The sequence below is a fragment of the Podarcis gaigeae genome (genome assembly GCF_964106915.1).
Source record: "Podarcis gaigeae genome assembly, chromosome: 17".
Classification (NCBI taxonomy): Eukaryota; Metazoa; Chordata; class Lepidosauria; order Squamata; family Lacertidae; genus Podarcis; species Podarcis gaigeae.
In genome coordinates this window covers 36,333,299-36,352,075 of record NC_139694.1, presented here as the reverse complement: position 1 = coordinate 36,352,075, position 18,777 = coordinate 36,333,299, and the positions used below count along the sequence as shown (strand labels likewise).

Below are 18,777 nucleotides of genomic sequence, written 5' to 3'. Positions count from 1 at the left end.
ATCGACCCGGGAGGCCAATGGGAATGCCGGAAAGGAACAGTTGGATCTCCGGAGTGGCCAATCCGAGGGAAGGGATGGGGGAGGGTGCAGGTGGGCAGCCAATGCGGAAGAGGTGCAGGGAAACTAAAATGAAAAATACAAGAAAAGAGCTTCGCATTCCCGGGTTCGACTCGTTTTTTGCGCTCCGGCGAGTCCTTCAAAGGATTGGGGAGGAATCCGCGGTGCGAGTGCGCATCCGCGTCCACACGCACGCGGTGGGACAAGGGGCAAAGCTGCCCGGCAGCATTCTCACCAAGCTACACACCCGTGAATATTTTAGGGAAGCCTTGGCAGTTACAACCAGCATAGAATTAATGGAAGTTTGCGGTGCAAATATGGACAGGAGTGAATAGGAGGAGCCTGGGGGTAACTAGATGGTAACCTTTGGAGGAGAATGATGTTGTTGTTGTTGTTTAGTCGTGTCCGCCTCTTCATGACCCCATGGACCAGAGCACGCCAGGCACTCCTGTCTTCCACTGCCTCCCGCAGTTTGGTCAGACTCATGTTTGTAGCTTCGAGAACAGTGTCCAACCATCTTGTCCTCTGTCGTCCCCTTCTCCTTGTGCCCTCCATCTTTCCCAACATCAGGGTCTTTTCCAGGGAGTCTTCTCTTCCCATGAGGTGGCCAAAGTACTGGAGCCCCAGCTTCAGGATCTGTCCTTCCAGTGAGCACTCAGGGCTGATTTCCTTGAGAATGGAGAGGTTTGATCTTCTTGCAGTCCATGGGACTCTCAAGAGTCTCCTCCAGCACCATAATTCAAAAGCATCAATTCTTCGGCGATCAGCCTTCTTTATGGTCCAGCTCTCACTTCCATACATCACTACTGGGAAAACCATAGCTTTAACTATACGGACCTTTGTTGGTAAGGCAATGTCTCTGCTTTTTAAGATACTTTCTAGGTTTGCCATCGCCTTTCTCCCAAGGAGCAGGCGTATTTTAATTTCATGGCTGCTGTCACCATCTGCTGTGATCATGGAGCCCAAGAAAGTAAAATCTCTCACTGCCTCCATTTCTTCCCCTTCTATTTGCCAGGAGGTGAATGTGGCCATGATCTTCATTTTTTTGATGTTGAGCTTCAGACCATATTTTGCGCTCTCCTCTTTCACCCTCATTAAAAGGTTCTTTAATTCCTCCTCACTTTCTGCCATCAAGGTTGTGTCATCTGCATATCTGATCTTGTTGATATTTCTTCCGGCGATCTTAATTCCGGCTTGGGATTCATCAAGCCCAGCCTTTCGCATGATGAATTCTGTATATAAGTTAAATAAGCAGGGGGACAATATACAGCCTTGCCGTACTCCTTTCCCAATTTTGAACCAATCAGTTGTTCCATATCCAGTTCTAACTGTTGCTTCTTGTCCCACATAGAGATTTCTCAGGAGACAGATGAGGTGATCAGGCACTCCCATTTCTTTAAGAACTTGCCATAGTTTGCTGTGGTCGACACAGTCAAAGGCTTTTGCATAGTCAATGAAGCAGAAGTAGATGTCTTTCTGGAACTCTCTAGCTTTCTCCATAATCCACGCATGTTTGCAATTTGGTCTCTGGTTCCTCTGCCCCTTCGAAATCCAGCTTGCTCTTCTGGGAGTTCTCGGTCCACATACTGCTTAAGCCTGCCTTGTAGAATTTTAAGCACAACCTTGCTAGCGTGTGAAATGAGTGCAATTGTGCGGTAGTTGGAGCATTCTTTGGCACTGCGCTTCTTTGGGATTGGGATGTAGACTGATCTTCTCCAATCCTCTGGCCACTGCTGAGTTTTCCAAATTTGCTGGCATATTGAGTGTAGCACCTTAACAGCATCATCTTTTAAAATTTTAAATAGTTCAGCTGGAATATCATCACTTCCACTGGCCTTGTTATTAGCAATGCTTTCTAAGGCCCATTTGACTTCACTCTCCAGGATGTCTGGCTCAAGGTCAGCAACCACACTACCTGGGGTATACGAGACATCCATTTCTTTCTGGTATAGTTCCTCTGTGTATTCTTGCCACCTCTTCTTGATGTCTTTTGCCTCTGTTAGGTCCTTTCCACTTTTGTCTTTTATTATGGAAATCTTTGTACGAAATGTTCCTTTCACATCTCCAATTTTCTTAAACAGATCTCTGTTTTTCCCCATTCTATTGTTTTCCTCTATTTCTCTGCATTGCTCGTTTAAGAAGGCCTTCTTGTCTCTCCTTGCTATTTTTTGGAAATCTGCATTCAATTTCCTGTATCTTTCACTATCTCCCTCACATTTTGCTTGCCTTCTCTCCCCCGCTATTTGTAAGGCCTCGTTGGACAGCCACTTTGCTTTCTTGCATTTCCTTTTCATTGGGATGGTTTTAGTTGCTGCCTCTTGTATAATGTTACGAGCCTCCATCCATAGTTCTTCAGGCACTCTGTCTACCAAATCTAAATCCTTAAACCTGTTCCTCACTTCCACTGTGTATTCATAAGGGAATTGACATAGATTGTATCTTAACGGCCCAGTGGTTTTTCCTACTTTCTTCAGTTTAAGCTTGAATTTTGCTATAAGAAGCTGATGATCTGAGCCACAGTCAGCTCCAGGTCTTGTTTTTGATGACTGTATAGAGCTTCTCCATCTTTGGCTGCAGAGAATATAATCAATCTGATTTCGATGCTGCCCATCTGGTGATGTCCATGTGTAGAGTCGTCTCTTGTGTTGTCGGAAAAGAGTGTTTGTGATGACCAGCTTGTTCTCTTGGCAGAACTCTATTAGCCTTTGCCCTGCTTCATTTTGTACTCCAAGGCCAAACTTGCCAGTTGTTCCTTTTATCTTTTGACTCCCTATTTTAGCATTCCAATCCCCTATAATGAGAAGAACATCCTTCTTTGGTGTCATTTCTATAAGGTGTTGTAAGTCTTCGTAGAATTGGTCAGTTTCAGTTTCTTCAGCACCAGTGGTTGGTGCATAAACTTGGATTACTGTGATGTTAAAAGGTCTGCCTTGGATTCATATCGAGATCATTCTATCATTTTTGAGATTGCATCCCAGTACAGCTTTTGCCACTCTTTCGTTGACTATGAGGGCCACTCCATTTCTTTTACGGGATTCTTCCCACAGTAGTAGATGTGATGGTCATCTGAACTGAATTCGCCCATTCCCAACAATTTTAGTTCACTGATGCCCAGGATGTCAATATTTATTCTTGCTATCTCATTTTTGATGTCAATATTTATTCTTGCTATCTCATTTTTGATCACATCCAACTTACCAAGTGTCAGGGAACTGCCATCGGAGAGTCAGGTGGTGGAAGGGCTCACAGAGGCTAAGAGACCCTCAGATGCTGAGGAAGGAACCAGCAGGGGGAGAGGGAGAGTTCCTGCAGAAACTCAGTCGGAGGAATGGCTCCAAGATGCTTCCAGTGAGAACAGCGGGGAGGGCTCAGGACCTCCGCTGGGGACGCCTACTCCGCTCAGGAAACTGTCACGCCCCCCGAAGGAGAGTTTCCGTCAAAGAACTCTTATGTTGGCGCAAATTCCGGAAGCGCCCACTGACGGATTCTGCCAGCGATTGAGGTAGCCATGCACCCATGGCTCCGCTGACTGGGAGAGTTTAGAAACCTATTGCAAAGCTTTGAGGGCTTAACCATTTTACGCACGAGCAGCCCCCTTATCCCATAACACCAAGGTTCATGGTTCTTACATTCCAGGTGCAATATGTTTCTTTACAGCATTGGACTTTCCTTTCGCTTCCAGGCATATCCGCAACTGAGCGTCCTTTCGGCTTTGGCCTGGCCGCTTCATCAGCTCTGAATCTACTTGTACTTGTCCTCCGCTCTTCTTCAGTAGCATGTTGGACGCCTTCCGACCTGAGGGGCTCATCTTCCAGCGTCATAACTTTTATATGCCTGTTGTCTTTGTCCATGAAGTTTTCTTGGCATGGATACTGGAGTGGCTTGCCAGTTCCTGCTCCAGGTGGATCACGTTTGGTCAAAACTCTCCACTATGACCTGTCCATCTTGGGTGGCCCTGCACGGCATAGCTCATAGCTTCTCAGAGTTATTCAAGCCCCTTCGCCACGGCAAGGCAGTGATCGATGAAGGGGGGAGGAGAATGATAGAATCATAGAATTGTAGAGTTGGAAGGGACCCCACGGGGTCATCTAGTACAACTCCTTGCAATGCAGGAATCTCAACTCAAGCATCCATGCCAGATGACCATCCAACGCCTGCTTAAACATTTCCAGGCCATCACCTTTTGAGGGAGACCTTTAAATTGACGAACTGCTTTTACTGTCAGAAAGTTATTCCTGATATTTAGTCAGACTCTCCATTCTTGTAACTTGAGGCCATTGGTTCCAGTCCAAGCCTCTGGAGTAGGATAAAACAAGCTTACTCTCTCTTCTATGCAACAGCCCTTTTAATATTGGAAGATGGCTATCATATCTCCTCCGTCTCCTCTTTACCAGGCTAAACGTAGCCAACTGCCTCAACCGTTTCCAAGTACAGTGGTGCCTCGCAAGACGAAATTAATTCGTTCCGCAAGTCTTTTCGTCTTGCGAGTTTTTCGTCTTGCGAAGCACGGTTTCCCATAGGAATGCATTGAAAATCAATCAATGCGTTCCTATGGAAACCGCCTTCAGACCAGGTCCGGGGACAGTCTGTCCCCCGACCTCTTCTGAAGGCGGGGGGGGGGGAGTCTTTGCTTCCCCCCCACCTGCCTTCTCCGCTGTCCGGGGCGATCTTAAAATGCTGGCGGGCGGCAGCGCTGCCGCCCGCCAGCATTTTAAAATCCCCCGGGAAGGCAGGCAGGGAGGACAAAGACTTTTGCCCCCCACCCGCCTTCAGAAGAGGTCCAGAGGGCTCTCCAAGCTGCGGATAGCAGCCTGCTGCCCCGCGTGAGGGGCGCTCTTAAGCAGAGCGCCCCTCACGCGGGGCAGACATTTGCAGCTTGGGGAACCCTGCAGGACTTCCCCGCAGGGCTCTCCAAGCGGCGAATGTCGGCCCCGCGCGAGGGGCGCTCTGCTTAAGAGCGCCCCTCGCGTGGGGCAGCAAGCTGCGCACCTTCCCCTCTGTTCCCGGACCTGTCCTGAAGGCTTGTGGTGGGAGGAGGGCTTTCCTCCCCACCGCCAACATTCAGAACAGCATTCTGAATGTTGGCGGTGGGGAGGAAAAACCCTCCTCCCACCGCAAGCCCCGGGAACAGAGGAGAAGCGCTGCGCACCTTCCCCTCTGTTCCCGGACCTGTCCTGAAGGCTTGCAGTGGGAGGAGGGCTTTCCTCCCCACCGCCAACATTCAGAATGCTGTTCTGAATGTTGGCGGTGGGGAGGAAAAACCCTCCTCCCACCGCAAGCCCCGGGAACAGAGGAGAAGCCCTTCGCGCCTTGTCCTCTGTTCCCGGACCTCCCACCGCAAGCCTTAGGACAGGTCCGGGAACAGAGGAGAAGGCGCGCTGCGCTTCCCCACTGTCCCCGGAGATTTCCCTATGGGCTTTCGTCTTGCGAAGCAAGCCCACAGGGAAATTCGTCTTGCGAAGCCGCTAAAAAATCGGAAAACCCTTTCGTCTTGCGGGTTTTTCGTTTAGCGAGGCATTCGTCTTGCGGGGCACCACTGTACTTACGACATGGAAAATATTTCACAGGACCTGAATATTAAGCAATGTATGGAAATTTAACTCCTCCAACAAGAACAATAAAAGGACAAGAGAAACCTGAGGCTATTTGGGCTAATTAGTATAACTATTAATTTTACAAACCATCAGTGTTCCTGGTGGAACGCTCTGTCACAAGAGACTAGGGCCCTGCGGGACTTGACATCTTTCCGCAGGGCCTGCAAGACAGAGCTGTTCCACCAGGCCTTTGGTCAGGGCGCAGCCTGACCCCCCCTCCTCTGGCAATCTGCACAGAATTTTGCTTAATGGTTGCTATCAATTTGATTTTAATTAATTTTTATGGTGAAATGTTTTTAGAGTCGTTGGATTATTTTGATTGTTGTTAGCCATCCTGAGCCCAGCTTCGGCTGGGGAGGGCAGGATATAAATAAAAATTATTATTATTATTATTATTATTATTATTATTATTATTATTATTTTCCAATTTATCTGCAACTCTGCGTTTCCTAAGGGAGTGAGTTTTATAGAATCCTCTTGTAATCTTTTGTCAATGAAGCTCCTTGCAGGTGTGACATGGCAATTTCTACTGTAGACAAAACACTTACGGCAGGGCTTTTGCTGACAGAGTTCATTAGGTGAATCCCACCCATTGTATCCAACAACATCAGAACAGCATAATCTGTGCCACAACTGGAAAGCAGGAAAATGTGCTGTGTGCAGTGCAGATAACCCAAGGCAGTTAAACCAAGCACAGTTTATTGATTTATTTTATTTTATTTTATTTTATTTTATTTTATTTGTAAACTGTATATTCCAAGAAATCTCCAAGCACATGATATACATTATAGCATCAAGAAATTAGACTTCCCAGAAAACATCTGCCAGTTTTAGAGATGGAAAGATAGCACTACATTTGAGAGGTATAATTCCTCTGCCCCCGCCTGTTAGATTATGGCTATGTTTGCAGACCTGTTTACTGTGCATGATGTGCTCTCCCAAGGATGCAGAGGTTTAGTAACCAACACACAGCATCAGATACAGTCCATCTCTATCCTGTTGTTTCTTATTAAATACTGTATTTTGATGTGCTCCCCCACCAAACAGCTTCAATCTGAATTGAGAAAAAGAATGACCTTGCTGTATTTTAAGCCAGTAGCGTGTACACAGGATGTAATACAGACTTCTCTGTGTAGTCAATACCAATAACAGGAAAATGCTTGTATACAGTGGTACCTCGGGTTAAGTACTTAATTTGTTCCGGAGGTCTGTTCTTAACCTGAAACTGTTCTTAACCTGAAGCACCACTTTAGCTAATGGGGCCTCCTGCTGCCGCCCTGCCGCCAAAGCACGATTTTTGTTCTCACCCTGAAGCAAAGTTCTTAACTCAAGGTACTATTTCTGGGTTAGCGGAGTCTGTAACCTGAAGTGTATGTAACTCGAGGTACCACTGTACTTCCCATAAACCTGCATATCATATATTTAAAACACATTTTAAGCACATACACGCACCAAGAATCTTGGGAACTGTAGTTTACCTCTAAAAAAACCCTACAATTCCAAGCACCCTTAAACTTAAATGTGCGCACACTGCCATTTTCATCCTGTCCATTCCTCAAGGACAGGGGTCAGCAACCTTTTTCAGCCGTGGGCTGGTCCACTATCCCTCAGACCTTGTGGTGGGCCAACTATATATATATATTTTTTTTTTGGGGGGGGGGGGATAATGAACGAATTCCTATGCCCCACAAATAACCCAGAGATGCATTTTAAATAAAAGCACACATTCTACTCATGAAAAAACAGACTGATTCCCAGACTGTCCGCGGTCCAGATTTAGAATGCAATTGGGCTGGATCCGGCCCCCGGGCCTTGGGTTTCCCACCCCTGCTCAAGGAGTTAAGGGCAGCATTTATATGTCCTCCTGTGCCCAATTTATCCTCCTCACAACAATACTATGAAGTGCTGGAAGTAATATAAAAAATTAGAAATTACTAGGCAAATAGGCCTAGGATTAAACTAAGTTATAATTAAATTAATGGGATTTAGAATGTTAAGAAAAGTGAATAAGATGGACTATAATGGGAAATTGTTTTAGTTTAATAATGATATTGGAAAGCTGTTACTTTTAACTACAAGGAAACTCAGAAGGGAGGGACTTGAGGAAGTCAACCAAGATGTTTAAAAGGTTGGATTTGTGAAGAATTAAGTTTGTTGTTATTGTTCATCTGCTAGCACCTTAAAGACCAACTAAGTTAGTTCTAGGTATGAGCTTTCGTGTGCATGTGTGCATGCACACGAAAGCTCATACCTAGAACTAACTTAGTTGGTCTTTAAGGTGCTACTGGAAGGAATTTTTTTATTTTGTCTTGACTATGGCAGACCAACACGGCTACCTATCTGTAATTGTTCATCTGTTTATTGTTCCTTTTTTCTGTTTTTGTGTATCATTCTGCTTTGTGGTTTTTGTTATCATTGTGGAAAATCTAATAAAAATTTATAAAAGATAAATTTTTTTTTATAAAAGATAAAGTGGTGGAAGTTGCCCAGAGTGGCTGAAAATCTGCTATCCTCCTGCACTCTTAATTTGCCTCTGGGCAAATTAAGGGGGCAGAGGACAGGGGTCTACTTTTCAGCACTCTACTATTCAGCATTCCCAGCCAAGGGCGAAAGTGGCGCAAGAGCTGAGGGCCAGGCAAAATCCTCAGGTAGGCAAACTAGGTCTACGGAAGAAACAACCTGCAGATCTAGAACATGAACCCACATCGCCTCAGCCGCTCCGCAACCAATCATTATGCTGAGCTGCCCGTGACGTCGATATTTACGCTCCCGTTGGAAGCCTAGGTGGTAGTCCGACTCGCTGCAGGATGATTGGGTGAAGTGCTCGCCAATCAACACCGAAGGGAAACCCTATTGGCTGTGGAGGTAATAGGGCGATATCGGCGAGGGCAGCAGCTGCTGAGCTGCAGGTTCATTTATTCTGCAGGCGCCTTTGTGGACGGAGGAAGTGCTGGTAAGTAAGGGCTCGAAAACGCATTTATTGTTGTTGGTGGGGAAGGCGTGTAGCGCTGCAGTGTATTCTCATCTCTCTTCCAAACCTCGGGTTGTGGGTGGTGGTGGGGAAAGCACTCTGTGCATGCCCTGGGGCAATGCGAGTTCGTCTCTGATGAATGCGAATCGGGAGAACTGTATTCTTTTTTGGCGATCACTCTTAGCAGAGTAAGATTGTCTTCCATAAACACGGTTTTAACAATGAGTCTGTAAAAACAAAAAAATTCCTTCCAGTAGCACCTTAAAGACCAACTAAGTTAGTTCTCGGTATGAGCTTTCGTGTGCATGCACACTTCTTCAGATACACAGTGTGTATCTGAAGAAGTGTGCATGCACACGAAAGCTCATACCTAGAACTAACTTAGTTGGTCTTTAAGGTGCTACTGGAAGGAATTTTTTGTTTTAACTATGGCAGACCAACACGGCTACCTATCTGTAAATGAGTCTGTAAGTGACTGTGGAGGCCAATTCTGGATCCACACGTCCTTCTACAGAGGGGGACACAGGTTTCTGGGAGGGTGTTGATCACAATGAGGGTTTGCCAAGCTTGCCTTCCTCTTAGCACATTTCTCCCTTGCGCACCTGAGTTCGAGCATCTTCAAAGCCCATGACGCCTTTGGTAAAGGCTGTTCTCCAACTGGAGCGCTCGCAGACCAGATTCCCAGTTGTCGGTGTTTATACTACATTTTTTTAGATTTGCCTTGAGAAAGTTTTTGAACTTCTTTTGTTGACCACCAGCATTACGCTTTCCATTTTAAAGTTTGGAATAGAGTAGTTGCTTTGGAAGATGATAATCAGGCATCTGAACAACATGACCAGCCCAACGAAGTTGATGTTGAAGAAGCATGGAGACACTGGTGACCTTTGCTTCTTCCAGTACACTGGCATTCGTTCGCCTGTCTTCCCAGGTGATATGTAAAAAAATTCCGGAGACACCGTTGATGGAATCTTCTGAGGATCTGGAGATGGCGGTTATATGTGCGGTTATATATATGTTTCACAAGCATACAGTAAGGTTGGTAGTACTTGTGCAATAGCTTTGTAAAAACAAGCATTGTTGTTTCCCTGCGAATGTCCTGGCCCTCAAACACTCTGCACTTCAATTGGGAGAAAGCTGCACTCGCAAAGCTCAGGCAATGCTGGATTTCGACATCAGTGTTGGCCTTTGTGTAAAGCTAACTGCCCAGGTAGGAGAAGTAATTGGCGTTTTGCAACATTACTCCACTGAGTTGGATTGGTGGCGCTGCAGAGGGGTTCTTTTGTGCTTGTTGGTGCAGCACTTTGATTTTTTGGATGTTGAGCGATAAGCCAAGCTTTTAGTAAGCTTTTGCGAGGATATTTAAGATGGTTTGGAGGTCATCCTCTGAGTGTGTGCACACTAGGTTGTCATTTTGGATTCACAGCTGTGCATGGAGGCACAGGTCAATTCTGTGTCCAGGGCAGCTGTCTACCAGCTCCATCTGGTATGCAGGCTGGGACCCTACTTTACCTGCCCTCGCCAGAGTGGTGCATGCTCTAGTTATCTCCCGCTTGGACAACTGCCATGCGCTCTATGTGAGGCTACCTTTGAAGGTGACCCGGAAACTACAACTAATCCAGAATGCAGCAGCTAGGACTGGTGACTGGGAGTGGCCACCAAGACCACATAACACTGGTCCTGAAAGACCTACATTGGCTTCCAGTACATTTCTGAGCACAATTCAAAGTATTGGTGCCGACCTTTACAGCCCTAAATTGCCTCAGAGAAGGAGCATCTCCACCCCCATTGTTCAGCCCAGACACTGAGGTCCTCCTCCGAGGGTCTTCCGCTGGTTCCTCCACTGTGAGAAGCAAAGTTACAGGGAACCAGGCAAAGGGCCTTCTCGGTAGTGATGCCTGCCCTCCCATCAGATGTCAAGGAAATAAACAACTATCTGACTTTTAGAAGACATCTGAAGGCAGCCCTGTTTAGGGAAGTTTTTAATGTTTGATGTTTTATCATGTTTTTAATATTCTGTTGGGAGCCTCCCAGAGTGGTTGGGGAAACCCAGCCAGATGGGCGGGGTATAAATAATAAATAATAAAGTGTATAAATAATAAAGTGTAGTATCATGGCAGTGAAAGTAATGAATAGAATTCGGGCAATAACACAACCCTGTTGAACATCCTGATCTCACTGTGAATCACACTGATCTCACTGTGAACACCTGATCTCACTTTGAGAACCATTGTTATCTGTGATTGTTGCTGTCCTATTATTATGGAGGAGCCAAATGATGTTCACAAATTTATCTGAACAGCCAATTTTCAGAAGGACAGTCCACAGGGCATTACAATTTACAGTGTTGAAGGCCTTAGTCAGGTCAATAAACGGCATATATAGGGCTTGATTTTGCTCTCTGCATTTTTCTTGAAGCTGCCAAGCAGTGAAAATCATGTCCACTTCCCCAGAAGGTCTAAAACCATTTTGGGATTCAGGAAGGTTCGCTTCGGCTATTGTTAAGAGACGCTTTGCTAATATCTTTACAATAATTTTGCTGGCCGCAGCTAATAAATGCCTTGATAGTTTCCACAATCCGTTCTGTCACCTTTTTTAAAAGAGATTGATAATTTTGGCATCCCTAAAGTCCACTGGAGTCTCCTCTTATGAATGCCATCTCTGGCTCCTGGAAAGATTCCATCAGTGGTGTCTCTGGAAAAAAAATTACATATCACTTGGGAAGACAGGCAAACGAATGTCAGTGTACTGGAAGAAGCAAAGGTCATCAGTGTTGCAATGATTTTTCAATATAAACTTGGGACTGGTCATGTTGTTTGGATGCCTGATTATCGTCTTCCAAAGCAACTACTCTATTCCAAACTTAAAAAAGGAAAGCGTAATGCTGGTGGTCAACAAAAGAGGTTTAAATATGCTCTCAAGGCAAATCTAAAAAATGTAGTATAAACACCAACAACTGCGAATCACTGGCCTGTGAGTGTTCCAGTTGGAGACATCCTTTACCAAAGGTGTCATGGACTTTGAAAAAGCTCAAACTCAGGGAGAAAAGGAGAAATAAGCTAAGAGAAAGGTATGTTTTGGAAGATCTTCACTGTGATCAACTTCCGCCCAGAAACCTATGTACCCACTGTGGAAGGATGCACGGATCCAGAGTTGGCCTCCACAGTCACTTATGGACCCACTGTTAAGACCATATTCATGGAAGACAATCTAACTTGACTACAAGTGATTGCCAAAGAAGAAAGAAGTACCTGCTGCCCAGCAGGTGCAGTGTGGTTTGGGGAAAACAGTCTCATGGGCCCAATTGGGGCCTCTGGTGGGCCCAGTTTGACCAGAGGTTCCCCATCCATGCTCTACATAGTTTTATGTGGAAGGTGTAAAAATATTGTGATGACCAGGCTGCTGCGTGTTAGGAAGGCAGCATAGAGAAATCTTCATCTGGAGGTGGTTTCCTGCTTCCTCTAAGTGATCTGCTACTTCTGGAGTCACCTTATCTAATGGAGGTTTGGAAGCAAAAGATTCTTAAAGGAAATATATTATGGATTACTAAACAATGGGGACCTATATGTAAATCTGTTGGCTAGATAACACATTGATTTATTTGTATATGTAGTCTTTCCACCCCTTTTGATACGGGCTACAGTTCTAGTTTTCTGGACACCCAGAAACCTCAAATTACATTGTTCTGTGTACCGTATTTTTCGCCCTATAGGACACACTTTCCCCCCTCCAAAAATGAAGGGGAAATGTGTGTGCATCCTATGGGGCGAATGCAGGCTTTCGCTGAAGCCTGGAGAGCGAGAGGGGTCGGTGCGCACAGACCCCTCTCGCTCTCCAGGCTTCGCGGACCTCTCCGCAAGCGGCGGGAGCGCTCCCCCCGCTTGCGGAGAGGTGCCTGCATGCCAAAGCCTGGGCGCGCTGAGCTCAGCGCGTCCAGGCTTCGCGGACCTCTCCGCAAGCGGCGGGAGCCAGCCCTGGGCTCCCACGGCTTGCAGAGAGCTGCCCCAGCCCCGCGCCTGGGGGGGAAATATTTTTTCCCCCTTTATTTCCCCCCCAAAAAACTAGGTACGCTTTATGGGACGGTGCGTCCTATAGGGCGAAAAATACGGTACTTCTAAGTAATAGTTCAAACATTTCCCATAGTTGTGACAATGGTAACTCATTAGCCCAGAATCCGTATTCATTTCACATGTGCTTTCTAGTGAATTAACACTCTTCTCATTACCAACTCTGTTTCTTTATTGCAGGGCAAAGGAGCATTCACCGGTTTCAGCAACTTGGTTTAGTTCTCCTCGAGCGCCATGGGGTTAGAAGCGAAGCACCTTGCTGTTCCCCACCCTTACTGGCCTCGAAACTTGGAGCTCCAGCACTACATCCCCAATGACCGCCCCATGTGGCAGATATTGACTTTCCTCTTCTCTGTCTCTGGGCTCCTGCTGATAGTAACTTGGCTCATAGCAAGATGGCAGAACAGGACAGCTGCACCGTTTGGAACCTGGCGCTCCTTGGCTATCTGCTGGTTTGCTGTCTGTGGCTTTATTCATGGTGTCATTGAAGGCTGGTTCAGCCTGTACCACAAGGAAATCGCAGGGGACCAGTCTTTCCTTTCACAGCTCTGTAAGACTGACTTGATGGTGGGGGGATGAAGGGCATGTATGCAAAACACCAGAGTTCTTCTCCCAGTTCTGGGGAAAGTATGTCGTAGCAGTTAAATAAGGGGAGCATTATATAGACTCTATCATTAACATTTTATTTTATTTATTCAGTATCTATCCCACCCTTTCTCCCAAAACCAGCAAATAGAACAAAGTAGCATTATTATTCTTTTTTGCAGAGATGTAATATGCTTAAATTGGCTTTGTTTCCACTTGGAAATTGGTGCTGAATTCGAAAGTCTGAACAGTTCTCTTTACCTAATTGCTAGTTAGTGAAATACACAAGCTTTTCAATTCATGTGAAATTTTGTGCTTCTCAGCTTATTATAACCAATGTTGTGCTTTATTTTCTCTCCTCACTATGCTATAGGGAAGGAATACGCCAAAGGTGACAGCAGATACGTCATGTGAGTGTCTGTTTTGAGGCGGTGGGGTAGCTGTTTGTCTATATCGTAATGGAGGAAAAGAATTCAGTCATGCAAAGATCCAGGACTGAATCATTAGAAACAGAAAGATTCGTGTGGGGGAGCACTAACAACTTTAAAAGGCTATAGATGCATATTTTAAGCTACATCTTATAACATGGCGGCCCATAAGGAGGTAAAGTGGGACAGCCTTGCATGGGATTACCCTGAGTCATTTCTCTTGCGTTTCCTCAGCAGAGCTTGCATTTGGGGCGAATAATACTTTACCTGAGAAGCCACTGTTGTTGGCATTAGATGGTTAACATTTTGCTTACCGCCTGCAGGGTGAAGGCTAGTTGTTAGTTAGCAACTGTTGGGTGTGTGCTAAAAGCATCTGGGGTAGCCATGTTAATCCGTTACAGCAAAAAACAAGAAAATTTGCCTCCTTGTGCCTTAAAGAAGAAGACACTTGTTGTAGCCTAAGCTAGGCTTGGAGAAACTTGGGGCTGGGGTATCAAATGCAGCCCTCGAGGCCTCTCTGCCTGGTTCTCAGGACTCTTCCCCAGGCAACCCCTCTGCTCCCCAAAACACACCCCTTGAGTTCTTCTGCCTGGCTGGAATGTGTCCCTGGACTCTTGCATGTCTAGATGAAGGGGAATCTCTGACTTCTGTGCAGTTGCAATGCAGACTGTTGTACAAAGTCACATCCAGAAAAGCTCTGCTTGCTTTTCTTTCTGGCCCCGCCCACTAGTGGAATGTGGCCCCCAGAAAGCTTTCTACAGGGTAGTGCAACCCTTGGGCCGAAAAAGCTCCCCCCCACCCAGCATAAGCATTTGTGGACTCAAGTCTGTTTCTTAACAATGCTTCAATGCATCTGATATTGGAGCTGGGGAGGTGGAAATGTGAAGAGTGAGACCAGAGGGAAATGCAGTGCAAAAAACAGTTTGGATACTTCTTGACCCCCAAGTGATTTCTATTTCACTTTTGTCCCTACAGATCAGACAATTTCACAGTTTGTGTGGAGACCATCACAGCCTTCGCCTGGGGCCCCCTTTCCATCTGGACTGTGTTAGCATTTCTTTCAGACCAGCCCCATCGGTTTGTGCTGCAGCTGATTGTGTCGCTGGGTAGGTATATAAGGCACACACAAGGACAGATTTCTAAATATAATGACGGCCGAGCTCAACTGCATCCCAATCCCCTGTTCCTTTTCACCACATGTTCTGCACTGGAAGAATGCCTGAAAAGGTTGCTGCATGCTCCTTGTGTTCCTGGCATCCATAACCCCTCACTCTTGTCTCCCCACCCCAAAGAATTAAAAAAAATCCAAGTTATCTCTCTCACACCCAATTACAAACACTGGAAAACCTAGGAAACTCATGGAACTAGGAAATTCGGGCTGTGTATCTTTTTTGTCTGGTTCTAATCCAGACATGGGGAACCTTGGGCCCAGCGGCCAAATGTGGCTGTCCAGATCTCTTGCGTCTGGCCCTCAGGGTTCTCTCCCAGGCCCTGCCCACTCCTGTGCCAGACCCTTCACTGGCCCTGCTCAACTCGCTTCCTTGTGTGCTTTTGTGTCTCTGGAACTGTGGTCATGCTTTTCACTTACCTGGTTGGAGAGATGTGTGTGAAAACTTCTGAAGTGTTCATGACTTGAATGTAGCCTATGGGATAAAATTAGGAGTTGAAGTTGTTCCTCCACTCTAGCCACACCCATTGCTGGTAAGTGGCCCCCAGATGGTTGCCCATGAAGGGATGTGGCCCCTTGGGCTGAAAAGGGCTCCTTACCCCCTGCTCTAATTGGTTGTCTTGTCTCTACCATTCACTGCAGGCCAACTCTATGGAGATGTTCTGTACTTTTCTACCGAGTATCTCGAGGGCTTCAGTCACAGTGAGATAGGGCACCCGTTATATTTCTGGTTTTATTTTGTCTTCATGAATGCTTTATGGATCATCATTCCTTCCATCCTCATCCTGGATGCTTGGAAGCACCTCAGCACTTGCCAGAAGATAACGGATGCTGGCAAATTCAAGAAGCACTGACCTCTTGCATAGTGGATCATCATGAACACATATGCCATTGGAGAAGCACTGGAATAATTCAGGGATTGGTTGGCTACTTTCTGGTGCCTTGTCTAGGTTTATTTCGTCCACTGCCCCATCAACTAGGGACATTCTCCAAGTATCCACCAATTACCCCTCCTCGGGATTAAGTGGAATGGCCTTCTGTATGTATTTTACAGCTCCTGGAATATGCTCTGTCCTGCAGCTCCTTCCAGAAGAGACTTCTATCAAAGACCCCTGGAAGTGAGAGCTGGGGCAAGGCAGGGAGAGTGTGTTGAGGGGAAGCCCTATTGAATTTGGTAGGTTTTACTTCTGAGCAAATGGATTGCAGGTCCGATTATGGATAGCCTCCATCATGCAATTCTGTATTAGACTAAGCAGAACAGTGCTATGAAGACTTCATATAGGGCTCTGTGTGACTGCTAGACCCTGGGGTTAGGGTTATATCTCAAGCTAAATGAGGCTGCAGAGTAGAAGCATCCAGTTGTTTTAATTTCTGTTTGGGGTGCTTGTGTATCTAGTTGTGAAGGTAGCACAAAATCCACCATTAATAATATTACGCTGATTTCACATCTAGATCTCTTCTTAAGAGGGGACCTTTCTCCTGCTTTTGAAACAAGTTTCTTTTCTGTAAACTATGCTCCTAAGCATTCCAGTACATTTTCAAAGGAACACCTTTAGTACCTCGAATATGCTGCTGAACTCACTGGTTTTGTAAAATGAGATACAATTGTTTTTTAAATAAATGATGATCCACCTGTTTCCTTGTCTGTTGAAACTGTGTGCATGGCAGGTGGGGAAGTGTGTAAGGAGGCCAAGAAGAAGCTCTGCTTGGTGGAAATCTTCATGCAAAATTCTATACGAAGTGCTTCTACTTATGTTTAACAGTTGCCTTAAATCAGTGGTGGCGAACCTATGGCACGCGTGCCAGAGGGCACTCACATCTTTCTCTGTGGCCATGCACACCGTCGCCCCAGCTTCCATGCTAGGTGCACGAGCACCGAAAGCCTGCAGCCCTGGTACCATAGCTTCCATGCTGGGGGCAGGGAAGGAGTGAGGAGGAGAGGAGGGCTGGGTTAGGATTAGAATTGGGACGCGGGTGGCGCTGTGGTCTAAACTACAGAGCCTAGGGCTTGCCGATCGGAAGGTCAGCTGTTCGAATCCCCACAACGGGGGTGAGCTCCCGTTGCTCGGTCTCAGTTCCTGCCCACCTAGCAGTTCAAAAACATATCAAGTGCAAGTAGATAAATAGGTACCGCTCCGGTGGGAAGGTAAACGGCGTTTCCATGCGCTGCTCTGGTTCGCCAGAAGCGGCTTAGTCATGCTGGCCACATGACCCAGAATTTGTCTGAGGATAAACGCCGGCTCCCTCAACCTATAGTGCAAGATGAGCATTAAACCCCAGAGTCTTCCGCGACTGGACCTAACGGTCAGGAGTACCTTTACTTTTACCTTTACCTTAAAGGATTAGAATTAGGGGTTAGGGTCAGGGTCAGTGTTAGTGTTGTTTTATGTTTTCTTGTGATTTTGATTGATTTGCGGTTGGTTTGCCTTTTTCAATTTGCTGTGTTGCTGCTTTTTCACAGCTTGCAAGTTTGTTGGCTTTGTGGTTTTCTGGAAAGTTTCAGTTTTTACTTTGAATGCAGCCCTGGCGCTAAGTGAGGGAAAACTGGGCCAGGGCTCCACTTCTGAGCAAGCAGGAGTAGGATCGGGCTGCTCCCCTAGGCAGCGTTGCTGCTTGCACGGGAACAGGAGCTGGATCAGGACTGCTCAGCTCGGGAGGTGCAGGCTCCGTCACACTTTCTGTTGCGGGATTCGCGGCTGCACTCCCCTCAAGGAAGAAGTTTAAAGGAGCCCCCACCTCCACATCAGATCCCCTCCAAACCCGTGAAGGCAGCCAGGCTGAATAGCTGCTGGGGTTGGGGAAGGTGGAAGCAGCCCGGAAGCTGCATCTGAGAGACCCTGCACCACCTGAAGGCAGCCAGGTGCTCCTCAGCTTCCGAAAAAAGTTCCAAAACTGGAGCACTCATTTCCAGGTTTGAAGTGTTCAGTTCCAAGTAGTTTGAGAACAAAGCTGTTCGAAAACCGAGGTACCACTGTATTTACTTACCCCAATTTGAACTGTGTTTATTTTTTCCCCGGTGGTGATTTTCTTGAGTCAAAATGAGAGTACCCCTAAACATTTTTTTGGAAAAAAAGCACTGAGTTACACCATAAAATTATATATCAATGCAAAAACCTTTATGAAGGATTATTTATTACAACAGCAGTCATAAAGAAGAAACGTGAAACACAGAGAAAATGAGATATACAGGTTAAATTGCCATGTTGACACTTTACAATAAATAAGTGGGTTTTGGGTTGCAGTTTGGGCACTTGGTCTCTACCAGCCCTGAAAGCAAACTACAAAACTAAATACTTGTTTCTGCACAAGTAATTTCTTCAAGCATCGCCCTCCTTACAGTGCAAGGCAGTAATCCCACTCTGAGGTTTACCAGAGCATGGATAACAGGGGCAAGACTATCCTAGTTCAGGATCAGCAATGGCTGGTGAGAAGCGCTCTTGGATCTTTTTACACAAGCACAAATCCAGGTTTCAGCATGTCTGCCTTCAAGAGGGAGCTGCAAGTATAACTAACGACAAATGTCAAACAGAAATTCAACAGGTGAAGCTTTCACTAGAATGCCAAAGTGGCAACAGAGGTGGGGAAGTTTTGCTTGCTGTTTAAAAGTAGGAGCCCTGCCAGAAAGAAAGAAAAAAGGCAAATCTGCCTATATCAATAGGACTTCAAGGCCACACCATCCATTTTGGCTCCTCTGCCACTTGGCCCCCTCCTCTTCCTCACTGCCAGCTATTAGCTGCTTTCTCCCTGGTGGCAAGAAAGACAGAGAGCTGCAGCAATGGGAATGGGGGACCTGTGTCTCTCCAGGTGCTGCAAGAACTACAACTTCCATTATCCCTGACCCTTGGCCATGCACTGTATAATTGAGCTGGCTCAAATATATTTAATCAGTTAACACATGCAGACTATAACG

At 46.2% G+C, this 18,777-nt stretch overlaps 1 protein-coding gene across 2 annotated transcripts; it reads left to right on the top strand.

The window, feature by feature from the left end:
* The first annotated feature begins 8,534 nt into the window (after positions 1-8,534).
* Positions 8,535-16,502, top strand: EBP (EBP cholestenol delta-isomerase). Of its 2 annotated transcripts, XM_083719889.1 has the most exons (5): positions 8,535-8,604; positions 12,867-13,236; positions 13,645-13,681; positions 14,675-14,805; positions 15,510-16,502. In XM_083719889.1, exons 2-5 carry the CDS (start codon positions 12,921-12,923, stop codon positions 15,719-15,721), a joined length of 696 nt encoding a protein of 231 aa, XP_083576015.1. In that variant the 5' UTR covers positions 8,535-8,604; positions 12,867-12,920; the 3' UTR covers positions 15,722-16,502. The 2 variants fall into 2 exon arrangements, with proteins under 2 accessions (XP_083576015.1, XP_083576014.1); XM_083719888.1 differs by lacking the exon at positions 8,535-8,604 and having other exon boundaries at positions 12,837-13,236.
* Positions 16,503-18,777: the final 2,275 nt, after the last annotated feature.

Bases quoted from the DNA above. Each gene is read 5' to 3' on its own strand.
- EBP (XM_083719889.1), top strand. From the start codon at position 12,921: ATGGGGTTAGAAGCGAAGCACCTTGCTGTTCCCCACCCTTACTGGCCT. The intron at 13,237-13,644 runs GTAAGACTGACT...ACTATGCTATAG, and splicing joins GTCTTTCCTTTCACAGCTCT to GGAAGGAATACGCCAAAGGT. The intron at 13,682-14,674 runs GTGAGTGTCTGT...TTGTCCCTACAG, and splicing joins GGTGACAGCAGATACGTCAT to ATCAGACAATTTCACAGTTT.